Source organism: Bos taurus, chromosome 17, assembly GCF_002263795.3.
Source record: "Bos taurus isolate L1 Dominette 01449 registration number 42190680 breed Hereford chromosome 17, ARS-UCD2.0, whole genome shotgun sequence".
Taxonomy (NCBI): domain Eukaryota; kingdom Metazoa; phylum Chordata; class Mammalia; order Artiodactyla; family Bovidae; genus Bos; species Bos taurus.
The window spans coordinates 37,076,910-37,094,072 of NC_037344.1; the positions used below are offsets into that span (position 1 = coordinate 37,076,910).

A 17,163-nucleotide genomic window follows, 5' to 3' on the forward strand; every position below is an offset into this window, starting at 1 on the left:
AACCCAAAGAGCTTTTGTTTATGTAGGTTATTTCTATCCACTTTAATTACCATATTAGAAATTAAAGCGAAATTCAAAAATGTAGCCATAATAGCATATTATTTGTAAAGTGATATTTAAAAATTGAAAAGGCTCACTATTGAACACTGCATTTAAAAAAAATCTGGCTGAATAAAAACGTAGAATTCCTATATCTGCTTCTGCATTGAACTGTTGTGATATCATCATAGCACCACATGTCCTGTAAACTGTCAAGAGCTACACTCTACAGAAAATGAAAGAGAAAAATGCAAATGACATCTTGGCATTATTATGAAAATAGCTTGAATTTGCAGACCACCCCTGCAAAGATCAACTGCTCTACTAGAAAATCAGGTTGTTCTTTCAGGAGGCTCATATATTCATAGAATTCAACCTCATAAAAAGCTGAAATGTACTAGTAGTATATCTCACAGTATAGATTTGAGGAAAACATGAGGACAGTAAGTACATTTGGTTATATGCCATTTCACCATGTCCCCCCAATGATGTTTCAAAGAGATAATGTCAATCATAAAAATAGGGACAATTCAACATTTCTTGAGCTCATAGTAAGAGTTCAAGTCACTCGGCTACATGTTTTCCTTTCTGCATCTTACTTACTTGTTACAATTACAACACAGAAGTTACATAGTAAATAACTTCCCCACGATATAACAGAAAGTTCTATAGCTATGGTTTACCTCTGAGCTATCTGAATGGAGAATGGGATTTATCTCTGTTAACAGTCTCTCATACCAAAAAAACAAACAAAAAAAAACACTTTTAAACAGTTAGAACGTGGAAATATGTTATATGACATAGTTATACTGAATATACACAGGTATGTTTTAGGAAGGGGGACCCTTTCCAGGGCCCCAAACTGGGCTCTTGTCTAACACTCAGAAATGAATTGTCCGTGGAGACACATATGCTGACAAAGCAAGAGATTTTATTGGGAAAGGGCACCCGGGTGGAGAGCAGTAGGGTAAGAGAACCCAGGAGAGCTGCTCTGCCACGTGGCTCGCAGTCTCAGGTTTTATGGTAATGGGATTAGTTTCCGGGTTGTCTTTGGCCAATCATTCTGACTCAGAGTCCTTCCTGGTGGTGCATGCCTTGTTCAACCAAGATGGATGCCAGAGAGAAGGATTCTGGGAGGTGGTCAGACATGTGGTGTCTCCTTTTGACCTTTTCCAAACTCTTCCAGTTGGTGGTGGCTTATTAGTTCTGTGTTCCTTAGCAGGACCTCCTGTTGTAAAACAACTCATGAAAATGGTTACTATGGTGCCTGGCCAGGGTGGGCGGTTTCAGTGTGCTTCCCCTAACCGGTACATTATTGCTTCTTATACAAATAAAGCTAATGAATACCCCTAGACACGACTGAGCGACTTCACTTTCCCTTTTCACTTTAATGCATTGGAGAAGGAAATGGCAACCCACTCCAGTGTTCTTGCCTGGAGAATCCCAGGGATGGGGGAGCCTGGTGGGCTGCCGTCTATGGGGTCGCACAGAGTCGAACACAACTGAAGTGACTTAGCAGATAGCAGAATGTAAAAATCAACATGTGTCTTCAATCACCAAGATCCTCAGCATCAGGTAATTTGTATTATTCTGTACGTAGCATATTAGGAGCAGGTAATGGCACCCCACTCCAGTACTCTTGCCTGAAAAATCACATGGACAGAGGAGCCTGGTAGGCTGCAGTCCATGGGGTCGCTAGAGTCAGACATGACTGAGCGACTTGACTTCCACTTTTCACTTTCATGCATTGGAGAAGGAAATGGCAACCCACTCCAGTGTTCTTCGCTGGAGAATCCCTAGGATGGGGGAGCCTGGTGGGCTGCTGTCTATGGGGTCACACAGAGTCGGACAAGACTGAAGCGACTTAGCAGTAGCAGCAGCATATTCAAAATAAATTATAATATTATACTAGCAAATTTAGATGGAGAAGGTGATGGCACCCTACTCCAGAACTCTTGCCTGGAAAATCCCATTGATGGCGGAGCCTGCTAGGCCGCAGTCCATGGGGTCACGAAGAGTCGGACATGACTGAGCAACTTCACTTTCCCTTTTCACTTTCATGCATTGGAGAAGGAAATGGCAACCCACTCCAGTGTTCTTGCCTGGAGAATCCCTGGGATGGGGGAGCCTGGTGGGCTGCCGTCTATGGGGTCGCACAGAGTCGGACACGACTGAAGCGACTTAGCAGCAGCAGCAGCAGCAGAAGCATATTCAAAATAAATTATAATAATATAGTAGCAAATTTAGAATGATACATCATCATATACTCAGGTTATAAACTCTTCTGCTAAAATCTAAAGGATAATTGATGAATAAGATATGTCTAGCAAGAAAATAAATGGCAAAATAAACCTTGTTTAGGTGGAGAAGAGAGGAATTCATCAACAGCTCCGAGGATAAAGTTTTATTTCCTAGTAGAGTGACTGATACCTAGTTCTTTTATATTATCATTTTAACATATTTGTACATGATATTTTGTTGGCACTACTATTTCATAAGCACTAAGGGGTTATATTCCTACCAAAAACAGTAAAATGCACCTTGCTTAAAGTTATCTGTATTTCTCAATAACTTGTAACTTGGAAAGTAGTTTATACTCTGTAAAAATGCTGATGTGTAACTTATATTTTTAAAAGTAAGAAAACACACTTTTCAGTGTTGAAAGTGATTTGGATGGATTAACCAGGTTTTCAGAGGAAAACAACTCCCAGAAATTTAATCTGTGCAAAAGTACAGTGAAATCTCACTGACTACACTATGCACAGAATATAGTAAATATATATATATATATTTATAATATATATATATATATATATAAATAAAATATTGAAAGCATCCATAGGAGAAAGGACAGAAGATGCTTCAAGAAACTTTGCAAACAGTCTGGACTTGGAGTAGTTGTAATATTCAAACACATTCAAATTGCTGACCGTGGAGCAGAATCGTGCAGCAGCTGAAGGAGGGTAGCGTCAAGTTCTTTAAAAAATGTTATGTGCTTTGTAATCATCATCAAACAAAGTAACTGACACAAGTGAAAATCAGACACCACATCACAGCTTGCTTGTGCTCCTAAGTTTCAGCACCGAGTCATGTTAATTTGCAAGTCACTAAGAGGTAGCAAACATCAACCATCTATCCATGTTTATACAAAAGCTTATTGATACAAATTTTTTTTTGCATAAAAACTGAGTTTTGTATACCTTTGGGTATAGAATTGATGTTTCTGTATGCAGAGCTGTAATTATGGATAACAGCTGACAAGTCTTAAATTTTATTTCATGAAAAACAACTTAAATTTAGTCCTTGCCACTTCTGCTACTGTTCAGGAACATCTCATTGTAACATTGTGCATTCTGGAATTAAAATGCACAATTAACTGATAAAGATAACATGTATTAAAATATAAGAATGGTAAAATATTTCTAAAACAGTAAGATTTATCAAAATCTTAAAATGGGTATGCATTATTAGTTAGAAATAATTTCATTATGTATCAGTTCAGTTCAGTTCAGTCGCTCAGTCGTGTCCGCCTCTTTGTGATCCCATGAATCGCAGCACGCCAGGCCTCCCTGTCCATCACCAACTCCCGGAGTTCACTCAGACTCATTATGTATAAATACCAATAAAGTTATAATTCTGATTGAATACATTTTCCTCTTAATCATAGGAATAGATGGGCACAGATCAAATAGGCAGAACTGGTGACATTTTAAATTAGATAGAAACATATTTAATAAAAGAAAATACAGCTTAAGTTAAATAATTTTATTGTTTTGCAAATCAAATACTTGTGATCCTCAGTCTTGATTTCATAGACTTTGTAAGTATTGTCAATCGAAATAAAAATTAAAAATGTTTTCAGATGTTAAACATTTTAAGCAATTTGGATTTTCAAACTACCAAGATTTCAATATAATTGCTTAACTATTAAAGGGCATATGCTCTCACTGGATTATGTGTGGTAGAATTAAACTGAATAAATATGGTTTGCAAACTGGTATACCTGGATGAGGTAATCAGGAGAGGATCAGGAAAGGAAGGTCTACGTGCTCTTAGTCTGGACATGTTGGAACATGTCCAGAACAAGGCAGAAGCAGAGGAAACCAAGAGTAGAGGTGTGCAGTCAGAGGTGACAAGTCCCCAGGTGCAGGCCTCCATTAATCCCCATGGGCATTTCAGGTGTCTGTTCTGTAGCATCCTGCCCCCACAAGGAGTGGGTTTATAATGTAAGTGAGGTGGATTTCTAAGATGTCACAAACCCAAACCTGCAGTGTGAAAAAAATTAATAGTATGATTTAAATGAGATTTTTGCAAGACTTTATATTAATTCAAGTTTTAAAGTGGAGAAACAACCCCCAAAATTTATCATTATGAAAACTGACATGTAAGACCTCTAGTGGGATTACATTTATAAATATTATTTTTGGAAAATATTCAATACATATTCTCCAAAATCTAGAGGACTTGGTCTTTCTGTTTCTAGAACAAAAAGAATTTGTTTCTAAATTCCTGCAAAGGATGACAGTTTATTTTCCCTAGGGAACTCGAATAAGACATTGGATAAACATGATTCTTCAGAACAAACTTTTATATCTTAATGAACACCTAAATTAAGTGGGAAGGTAGCAGAAATAATCTGTGTATCCAAGGGTTCACAATTTCTATTTATAATTAGTGTAAAATATCTGAAACTTTTGTTGACTTACAAAAAAAGCACTGATGTACAGATTAGGGAGAAGAAGTGGAATTTCTGCATAAAATCACAGATTTACTTGGACATTTGGTAAAGCTCTCACATGGTTTGCTTTATTAACATTACATGACTTCACAAATTGATCTCCCACCAGCAATATGACAGACACTGAGTTTTGTTCGTAAAGGTTTCTGATAATTTTATTTTGAACTTTTGAATGTGTTTTTATTTCTAAGGTCTGGGAATTGGGAACATGTTCTATGTTTTTTATGAAGATGGAATCAAAGTGATACAACCCATAGAATGTGAATTTCAGAGGCACATTAAGCCGAGTGAAAAGCTCCTTGGATTTCAGGCAAGTGTTTAAAAAATTCCTTTATAGTTTTATGCAGCAATTTTAAGTAGAATTGTATTTTGGAAATACAATGAAATCTATACATATATGAGACATTAGGGGAGGACCATATTAAAGCTATGATATTACTTGTTATTCTATTCAGGTTTTATATTTGAAGAGGAAAATAATATATTGTGTATTCTTAATTGCTTGTTTGTAATCAAAATTAAAGCACTAAAGTTGAATACCAAAAATGAACATGCTGCCTCTTTAATTTACAATGTCTTTCATTTTGACGGGCAATGGTTACACAGTAAAAGAAAATAAACTGTAAATAATCCAATGAAATTAGGGGTATATTAGCTGCTTTATAAATGTGAATTCCCTTTAGTTTTTCTTATTTTTCATGAGCTCACAATGGAATGAATGACTTAGATTTAGATGGAAAAACATCAATTCCTTTATTTATTAATATCTATCTGTACCTTACCTTTCACAGAAACAAATGTTTTATGTAAAATTTTGACACAACATTCAGAAAATAAAAGAATATCTGACTAAATGGGCATTGATTTTACATATTAGGGAATATACTTTTGTACAAGGTAATAAGAAATTATGTTTATACTATGGTTATATATTCTGTTGTTATTGCTTAGTTGCTAAGTCAAGTCGAACTCTTTTGCTACCCCATGGACTGTAGCCCATCAGGCTCTTCTGTCCATGGAATTTCCCAGACAAGAATATTGGAGTGGGTTGCCATTTCCTTCTCTAGGGGATCTTTCTGACCCAGGGATCAAACCTGCAACCCCTGCTTGGTAGGCAGATTCTTTACCACTGAAGTCCCATGGAGATATATATATATATCTCCACATAAATATATGTTTGTACACCAAAATATGTAATACTGAAGGTACCTGCATTACCTATGTGTTCAGTCACCCAAAAATAAAATATTGGTGCACCTCAGAATGCAACCTTCTCTTGAACCCCTATTTTAAGGTTCACATGGTCTCAAGATGTGAGCAAAATATATATTAATGCCCTGGTTTAGATACTTTACTTTCAACTCCTGTTTCCAATCTACTAGTAGCCAGTGTTGCCATATGTTAATTTATGGAAACAATGGTTTGCACCTTAAAGCCATATCCTAGGATGAAAAGGAAAAATTATTTGACAATGAGATGTTAGGCCAGCACCTCTTCAGACACTATAGGACAAAATGACCTAATGTTTCCTATTTTAAAGAAAGCAAATAATTTAACCCAGTATGTGTATGAATATTTAAAACAAATAAAACTACTTTTTGATTTAAAAATATTTCATTTATAGGCTAAATTAATAAATAGAATCATCACCATTTGTGTTAATCAATAGTTTAACAAGTATGAAAACATTTGAAATTGAAAATGCACTTTAGTTTTATAATCACATCAAATCAATACTGACTAAATGCATTTTGAATAAGTTGTGCGTTTATGTAAATAAACACATATAAAAATACTAAATATTTGTTTTTGAGAAAACAATTCAGTCAATTTTATAGCACATTTATAATTTTATAAAAACATGTAAGAAGAACCTACTGTATAGCACAGGGAACTCTATTCTCTGTAATGATCTATATGGGAAAAGAATCTAAAACAGAGTGTATGTATGTGTGTGTCTGTATATATATATATATATACACATATGTATATATACACATATACACATATGTATATATATGCATATATACAACTGTACAGCAGAAACAAACATAACATTATAAATCAACTGTACTCCAATAAAAGCTATTTTAAAAAACAGTATGAATGATAAGTCTGATTTAACAGACAGATATCAGAAACTTGGCATCCAAATGATAATTTAAATCCAAACAAAATCATTTTACAAAGGAGTGTTTCTCTCAGATTCCTATAGAATTAGCAGTTGTAGCTAACTATTTGGAATCTAAAGCTGAAAAAAGCAAGGAAAAATTGTTTTTATAATTTTGTGACACATCTGGACAATAGGGATGTTAAGTTTATTTAACTGAATGTCTCTTTTTTAAGCCTTTCTGGATATTTAGACTTCCTTCTAAAACACCTGAAGTAGAAAGCATATAGAATTTTGTATCTCTCTCTCTGTATGTATATAAGTGTGTGCATGAAATAATGAAAGTGAAATGTTAGTTGCTCGGTCATGTCCTACTCTTTGCAACCCATGGACTGTAGCCCCCAGGCTCCTCTGTTACCATTTCCATCTCTAGGGTATGTTCCCAACCCAGGGATTGAACCCGGGTCTCCTGCATTGCAGGTAGATTCTTTAACTTCTGAGGCACCTATAAATAACACACACACACACACACACAATGTATATTTTTCTATAAGAAAGATAAAAATTGAAGAGGTGATAGAAACCAGACAGTGATGACAACCTTAGCTCACATCCTTCAGCCTGAGAATCCACATCCACTGCATATACTGCCAATGACAAATCAGGGATAATTGATTATATAAACTAATTAATGGCTTCAGAATTTTCAAATCATCGCCCCTGTAAATCTTACATTGTACATATGGGATACATATGTCATTGTACATATGGGATTAATTCTAGAAATGCCTACTGTGAAACAAAAAGATATAAGGACAGAAAGTTAGTGTCCCTACCTTATATAAAACAAACATTTACAAAATTTCTACATGCTAATGGAAAAGCAAGCAAAATGAGTAGGAAACATTAGATTTGCATTTTTCAGGAGAAATTATCAAATAGTGTGTGTTTAAATAGATGACATTCCTGAAATTTGAATATTGAAATTAAAATACAAATACATTTTAACTAACCAATATATTTGGTAAAGCACTAAGAATCATATGGAGAATGGAGAATTGGCTAAAAGTATATCCTGTTTATAATTTTCAAATACAGAATATAGGGTTTTTTGCTTATACCAAAAAAAGAGAAATTTCTTATGAAATTATTATAATCAATATATGTGAAATAAAGGCTAGAGTAGATAAACTTTTATTTGACATTGCTTTATTTTGTTATTCCTTAATGTGATAAGAGTTTAAATAATTGGAATATATATACAGAGACATTTTCATGATACACAAGCATACAAAAGTAGAAAAAAGAAAAATTGATGGTGTTATGCTCTGAGAATAAATACTAAACTAAATAATTGCTTCTTGTGTGAATCTATTTTGTTTTCTGCTCAAACACAAGAAGATGTTAATTTTAGAGGATGAAAGCTCTAAAGCCACTTTCTACTAGATTTACATGTCTAACTATAAACTAATTTCATGAGAAAATTTCTGGGTCTTATGCCAAAAGAGATGGGAATACCAGACCACCTGACCTGCCTCTTGAGAAACCTATAAGCAGATCAGGAAACAACAGTAGGAACTGGACATGGAACAATAGACTGGTTCCAAATAGGAAAAGGAGTACATCAAGGCTGTACATTGTCACCTTGCTTATTTAACTTATATGCAAAGTACATCATGAGAAATGCTGGACTGGAAGAAGCACAAGCTGGAATCAAGATTGCCAGGAGAAATATCAATAACCAAAGATATGCAGGTGACACCACCCTTATGGCAGAAAGTGAAGAGGAACTCAAAAGCCTCTTGATGAAAGTGAAAGTGGAGAGTGAAAAAGTTGGCTTAAAGCTCAACATTCAGAAAACTAAGATCATGGCATCTGGTCCCATCACTTCATGGGAAATGATGGGGAAACAGTGTCAGACTTTATTTTTGGGGGGCTCCAAAATCACTGCAGATGGTGATTGCAGCCATGAAATTAAAAGACGCTTACTCCTTGGAAGGAAAGTTATGACCAACCTAAAAAGCATATTCAAAAGCAGAGACATCACTTTGCAAACAAAGGTCCATCTAGTCAAGGCTATGGTTTTTCCAGCGGTCATGTATGGATGTGAGAGTTGGACTGTGAAGAAAGCTGAGCGCTGAAGAATTGATGCTTTTGAACTGTGGTGTTGGAGAAGACTCTTGAGAGTCCCTTGGACTGCAAGGAGATCCAACCAGTCCATCCTAAAAGAGACCTGTCCCGGGTGTTCTTTGGAAGGAATGATGCTAAAGCTGAAACTCCAATACTTTGGCCACCTCATGTGAAGAGTTGACTCATTGGAAAAGATACTGATGCTGGGAGGGATTGGGGGCAGGAGGAGAAGGGGACGACAGTAGAAGAGATGAGTGGATGGCATCACCGACTCGATGGACATGAGTTTGAGTAAACTCCAGGAATTGGTAATGGACAGGGAGGCCTGGCATGCTGCGATTCATGGGGTCACAAAGAATCGGACATGACTGAGCAACTGAACTGAACTGAGGCCAAAAGAATATTTTTCTCCAGAAAAAAAACAGAACCAGTAGAGTTAATATTAGATCTGGATTTATATCTCTCCATCACTAACTTTGCCTCCATATTCTAATTTTAAGAAACTGGCTCTGGTAATGGCTGGTGGAGTGGTATGTGTGTCAAATTTGTAGGGCCAACCAGGCAGCAGGAAATTCAAATATGAGTTGATATTCATCATGGACTCCAAAAGCCATAGACTGAGTCAGCAGACTGTTGATACAAGTCAGTATTGGAGTCTTGAGTCTGACATCTGTAGCCAGACTAGAAACTCAAGTATATTTCTTTGTGGAAGCCATATGGTAGGCTTTCTTCTTCTGTGGGAAACCTCAATCTTAAATCTGAAGGCCTTCAACTGATTGGATGAGGTCCACCCACATCATAGGGGGAATGATCTATCTTAGGTCTATATTAGAGCCAACAATTAAATGTTAATCACATCCATAACACTTTCACAGAGACACCAGACTAGTTCTTTTTATTATTTTATTCAGGTATAGTTGATCTATAATATTATGTCAGTTTCTATTGTACAGCAAAGTGACTCCCTTATACATATATATATATATATATATATATATATATATATGTATTCTTTTCCATTATGGTTTATCACAGGATACTGAATATAGTTCCCTGTGTCATACAGTGAGACTCTGTTGTTTATCCATTCTCTATCAGATTAGTTGTTGACCTAAAAACTGGGCAACATAGCCTAGCCATAGCCTAGCTGACAGAGAATACAATCCACCACATCTCACTATCTCCATCAGTCAAGGCTTTGATTAAAATTTTTATTTCCAATGTACTTGGGAATACAGGTACTTCAGTACCTGCCTTACACATGGCAGGTAATCAAATAACATTTATGAAGTGCATTTATTGAAAACTCCATTGGGTATAGCCTTAGACTCTTCATTCTTTATACATTGTCTGAGTTTATAGTTGTACACATCTATTCTCTTCTCAACCTTCTATTTCTCCTTACTTTACAATTCCCACAAACACCATTCCTCTTTTAACGTGTTTGTGAAAAATGTTTCATAAAATTAATGGTCATTGAATTGTTTCAGGGTAAACATAATCTCTGGGCTTCCCGGGTGGCACTAGCTATAAAGAATCTACCTGGCAGTGGAGGTGACATAAGAGATATAGGTTCGACTTCTGGGTCAGGAAGATTCCCTGAAGGAGAGCATGCAACTCACTCCAGTTTTTTTTTACTGGAGAATCCCATGGACAGAGGAGCCAGGCAGGTTCATGTCTCACAAAGAGTCTGGACATGAATAAAGTGACTTAGCACACACACATGCAATCGATCTCATGAATCTATTAATTCAGAATCACAGTCAAAAGATACTGTGCAGATGCTCAGTCCAAGATAGGTTAGAGTGCTAATACAGAAAAAAATCTAGTTCTTCTGGATTTTTGGACATAAATCTCTTGAGTGTGAGTAGAGCAAATGAGGATTTTGGAATCATTTCTCCCACACACACACAAAAAGATTAAACATAGATATAATATTTTTCAAAGTCACTGTTGATATTAAGAGAAGAGCAATGCAATCCCCAATATAACTCATTGACCAGTAATATTTAGATTAAAACAAATATTTAGAGTATAGAATTTTTGATGAAATCTCTTAGAAGATGCTGTTTGCTTGCTCTAAATAAAAATTCAATTTTGGTGCAATGTCAGATTGCATCAGATTTCAGCTTTTAATAGTGAGTTGGTTGAAGATTCATAGAATGTTCTTTTATTTATACTTTCATCTGTCCTTTGTCCTTTTTTTTGTGTGTGTGATGTAGCCTAACTAGATAGGATTCTGGCTACATTTATCCTAGTTGTATATGTAGTTTCATCTTGTCACCAGCAATAAGTGCGAACTTCAAGCAAATAGAATTCTATCCCAGACTTGTAACTTCAGAACTCAAACTGAAATGGATTTGGAAAAATGTTTCAATTACAGGTTCAGGGATGACAAGCTTTTCCAAGGTTACCAACTTTTTCACTCTTCTGTTTTTCAAGTATTTTGTCAACATATCTACATGTCTACAACTCTTTTAATCGTCAACACTTTTTTTTCCCCTTCAGTTCACTCAGCTGCTGTTCTCTATATATACCATGGTATTATGTATTCTTTTCTGGAGACTAGAAGAGCTTGAAAGAAAATCACATATATCTTATCATGCATGTGTGTGTATGTGCGTGTGTGTGTGTGTTAGTTGTTTAGTCATGTTGAACTTTTTGCAGCCCCATGAACATCAGCCTGCCAGGCTTTTCTGATTTCCCAGGCAAGAAGACTGGAGTGGGTAGCCATTCCCTTCTCCAGGGGATCTTCCCAACCCAGGGTTGGAACCTGGGTCTTCTGCATTACAGGCAAATTCTTTACCATCTGAGCCTCGAGGGAAGCCTGTGGTGGCTCAGGCCCTCATCATGCACGGGTCTTATGTTTTGGAATGTGAAGATTCTAGCCCTCGTTTTGATGCAACTTTAAGTCTAGGGGAACATATTTTCTACAGAAAGTTTGATGTAAAATGTCTATTATCTAGGGTTAGAATTCCCATGTAAGAAAATTGCCTTGTCTTTATAAATAATATGATTAGCACTCTATTAGAATGGAGCTTGTACATAGGGACAGTTTGTCCATAGTGTGCAGAATACTCAGGAATCAAGAAATTGAAACTGAGATTAGAAATGGGAAAACAAACCTCTCTTTGCTATGTCCATATTTCTCTCTCTGCTGGTGTTCCCCTTTCTAAGATCAGCTCAGACTTCAGGGCTTTTCTCAATTCCCTTCCCAGCATCTCCTTCAGTTTCTAATCCAATTATTACCTCTTCAAATTCTATCCACAAAAATAATTGTTAAAACATCAGCCCCTTTATACCACGAACACAATTCATTTCCCCATGAAGCCATTGAGCAAACTTTTGAATTCAATACCACTTGTATATTTCAGAAAGGTAATCGAAATGTTTCCCCACTTATTCTGGTCTCAGTGGGTTTCTATTCAAACATGGCTTAATTTACAAAGAGTTATAAAATGATAAAAATTTAAGCTTTCATCCCTTTGCGATTACAATAGTATCCTGCAAAGGCTACCTAAATAGAGTAATGTAAACTACCTCTAACTATTTCTTAGAAGATAACGCTGTAGATTTTAAAATAAATAAATTTATGAAATTGGTCTTTGAAGCCTTGGATTTAAAGAGGCCTTCTAATCTTTCATTAAAAATCACACTCACCAAATTCTCACATTGTGCCTCTAATGCACTTGAAGTATGCAAGCCTAACATTAGGGGATAGTCGTGCGAAGCATGTAAATTGTTCAACAGTATTTCAATAGAGTTCTATAGCATATTAATTGGGTCAAGTAATTTTATCTAAAATAACATACTAAATCTTCGAGAGATTTGAACCAGCCAAGTTATTTGGATGTGATCAGAATTATGTACGTGTCTCAATGTATTGCTATCACATTTTTTATATGAGGGATAAGGATTCACTGTATACACCCAAGCACATTTTATGTACTTGAGAAAGAAATGTGCTTATAGGAGTTTGGATTTTTTAATAGAAACTTTTTGAGGCTAAAATTGAAGATCTCAATATAAAAATCATTCATACAAATATCTTTAAACATGAAACGTTTTTACTTGAGCATTTCAAAATTACATAAATCAGTCTATGGCTCTTAAATTACTGTTTCTGGTCTAAGATTTAGCTTTATTCACACAAAAAAGTACCAATTGACTTATTCAAAGCAACAGATTGGCATGGTAAAAAATAATAATAATACAAAAAATTTAGATTAAAAAGTAGTAGTTTTTTACTTTGCGCATCCCCAGTCCGTCTTCATGTAAGTAATCACATTTAATCACTTTAACTAATGTGCTTAGAAATATTTCTTGAATCATCAATATTAGATGTTTTCTTGTGATGTTTCTCTCTGAAGGATAATATTGCTTATAAAATCCCTAACTTTCTTCTTTTCTTAATATGTTGAAAACTACATATTTTTTGTAATGTTTTGAGGATTAGATTTATGATCTTCATGATTTATTCTAATTTTAGTCCTTATTTTTTTCTTTACATGTCTTAAACTTTATATTTAACTTTAATCTCTTGCTTGATTTCCCATTGCTAACATTTTCTATTTCAACCGTAGTTGTCAAAATATTAATTTAACACTGAAAGCTTGTCATTTCATTAATATCTTTTTCATATTTAGATAGGTCATTAGTCTCAGCTTGAACAATTTGAAGGAAGGAAAACAATATAGAAAATTAATGTCTTTATTAAATGACTAAATCACAAATTTTTAAAATATTGCTGAAAGTTTACAATGATGATTCAATATTTCTCCATATAATTTATCATATAACAGTTTTATGTTTTCTAAATTTCTTAAAATATGTAACTTTCAGTGTACAGATATAATGAATATAATTGTGCAAAAATTATCTTATGTCCTATAGTTTACTTTTGAAATTATTTAGAAAGCTTAAAGATGCAAAAAAAAGGGAGGATTATATAATCTACATACATAAAGGATTTACACTAACCTAAATCACAGAGGCAGTTTTGGTGAATTCTTATTCCATATTATCTTCAGTTTATTACTTGAGAATATTACTGAGCTGGATAGTGTGGCAGAACCTTTTCAGATTTGTCAATAAAAAGGGGCAAGACCAAATGCAATTCTGAAGACAATATAATAAAGATATAGTTTTAAAGAGAAAATACAAAAAAAATGTACTTTTGATCTGTCCTCTTACCACCCATAAAGAAGGTAGGTGCAGAGGTAAATTATTTTTTAATGTAACGTTTATTTTTAAAGGTTTACAACATTTGATTTTAAAATGGGTATAATTTTATAGCTTTACATTAATTAGTACAAACATAGCAAAATATTTTGTATGTGTATAAATTATTTGGCCAGTATCCACTCACTTCATACCTGTGAGAGATAGAATAGAAGTTTTTTGCAATAATAATCATTAACTAGTTAATAACATGAATCCTGCTAAAATGACTTTCAAAGAATGTTGACCAGAAAAGTAAGGTGCAATGATACTCAGTATAGGTGCTCCTATGTGAAGTAAATTAATGTGTGAATTATAATACAGTTCAGAAGTACACATGTATATAATTATCCTCTAACCAGCCTTATAATTTTTGAAGATAAGTCTACCATACTTCAGAATAATATTTTTCAGTCAAATGACATTTTGAAAAAAATGATTAAGCCTGCCTTCCACATAAAGCGCCCTCTGCCAGTTAATATGGGGAGACAGTGAACTCCATCAAGATGACCCTGTGCCATTTGCATTGTGAGATTACTTTCCTCCAAAAACAAATTCCTAAATAATACACACTGTACTAAACAAGTGTAGAGAATGCAATAATCATAAAATTACCTCAATTTACACTTCTATGTCAACATTTTTTAAATGGTTGCTAGACAGAGTAAGCTATTCAGAGGGAGAGATGACATAGATATTCTTAGAAAAGTAATCAGTAAAACATGTCTTGCTCATCAACTAATGTCCCCCCAAAAAAAATCTTTAAATTAACATTAAAAAAAAATCATGCATTTAAAGAAAGAGAAGGGCACATATTTCTGGTATACAATTGCATTCAAATTGCTTGACCTTTTTCATTAAAAGTTTAGCTTTGTTTCCTATTTATCCTATGGATTTATAACAATAATAACTAATTTAATTTACTCAATTTAATAAAAGAACTAGAAAGCATCAAGGAATAGAATCTATATGAAAGTCCCTTAAATGGCTAAAGATAGTTTGTTAATGCTTATGATCTCCCAAAGTAAACTTCAAGCTTTTTGCCTCAATCCTGTTTTGTAGAAGTCATTCCCTCAACTGCCTGAAAATCTGTTTCACAGGTATTATTTATTTAAAAATCTACATTTGCTTAAGTAATAAGAACACAGAGAAATGAAATATATCAAAATAAAATTGCTTGGTTTATAATACATTTGGGGCTTTCCAGGTAGCTCAGTGGTAAAAACCCCTCTTCCAATGCAGGAGACACAGGAAATGTAGGTTTGGTCCCTGGGTCAGGAAGATCCCCTGAAGGAGGAAATGACAACCCATTCCACTATTCTTTCCTGGACAATCCCATGAACAAAGAGCTTGGCAGGCTACAGTCCATGGGGTCCCAAAGAGTCAGACATGACTAAGAACATGCACAAAATACATTTTAAATGAATCTATTTGAATTAATTTATCTTGATGCTTCAAATGAAATGTCAAGGTAAATTAATCCAAACAGAGTCTTCTTATAGTCCTTTTAATCTTTACTATTAATCCATAGTTGGAAATGACCATTTAAACAAATATTCTCTACTGTTACTTAAAAAATTAGAATCAAGAATAAAGAAGTAACTTTCATCTTTCTATATTTTTTATGTGTTATCAGGTGAAAAAAAGAATTTTTAAATAATTTATATTCACCCTATCTAACCAACTTACCCATCGTGCTTTGTTAAATAAAGTTAGGAAAGAGTACATTTGCTGTTTCATAACTTTTGTACAAATCACTTTTATAAAAATCAAATCTTCATCACTTTGGAAAATGAAATGAAACACAACTAATTTTTTAATTACAACTATCCACATTACATTTATTTGAACTGATCCATCATGAACCTTGTACATCCATATAATTTACATGTCCTGATATCCCCCATATTTTTCTAATTCCTTTAGCACTTAATATTAGTTTTCAGTTCAAAGGACATTTTGTTGAACTCTACTGGTTCTTGTATCTAAAGGGAAACCCATGGTCTTAACATTTAATTTGATTTCCCCATTATTCAAATGTATGCCTTTCCAAATAGACATTAAGTCCCTGCCCCTGGATTCTCAGTGTTCACTGAAATTTGGATCAACCCCAAGCCAGGAGAACCAACAAACAAATTATTTAGCCTTGCATTCACAAAACGTCTAAGGTTCTTTCATCTCTTATGTTCTGTGGACATTTGAAATTTAATACTCTACAAATTTATTTCTTTTTAAATTGATTATTCACCTCACTCCTCTGAAGATGGCCATCATTAAAAACTCTACAAATAACAAATACTAGTGAGGATATGGAGGAAAAGAAACCTTCCTACACTGTTGGTGTGAATGTAAATTGCTACAGTCAGTGTGGAAATCAGTACAGAGGCTCCTCATAAATCTAAAAAGGGAACTACCATATGACCCAGCAACTCCACTGCTGGATATATATCCAGAGAACATAAAAACACTGATTTGAAAAGATTCATGCACCCTTATATTCATTGTAGTATTATTTGCAATACTCAAAATATGGAAGCAACCCAATTGCCCATCAACAGATGGATGGTTAAAGATGTGATTTATACACACACACAAACACACACACACATACAGTAGAATATTAGTCATGGAAATGAATGAGATTCTGGGGATTCCCTGGTAATCCAGTGGTTAGACTCTGAGCTTTCACTGCCAAGGGTCCAGGTTCAGTCTTTGATTGGGGAACTAAAATCTTGCAAGCTGCATGGGATGGCCAAAACAAAACAAAAAAGAAATTCTTCCATTGACAACAACATGGGTGGATCTAATACAATAACACTAATACTTCTAAAAACTAATAAAATATTTTCTGCTTAAGCAGAATAGAAGTAATTCAAATACCTTTGTTTTTTTTCTTTTATTAGAACAATGGACAAATTCTAATTAA

General features: G+C 34.4%; 1 protein-coding gene across 2 annotated transcripts in view; it reads left to right on the top strand.

The window, feature by feature from the left end:
* FSTL5 (follistatin like 5) overlaps window positions 1–17,163 on the top strand; it is a 930,240-nt gene that overhangs the window by 816,095 nt on the left and 96,982 nt on the right. For both annotated transcript variants that reach the window (XM_024977492.2, NM_001206863.1), the window contains one exon: window positions 4,969–5,087. In XM_024977492.2, coding sequence (XP_024833260.1) covers window positions 4,969–5,087 — 119 coding nt within the window. The remainder of the gene's footprint in view (window positions 1–4,968; window positions 5,088–17,163) is intronic.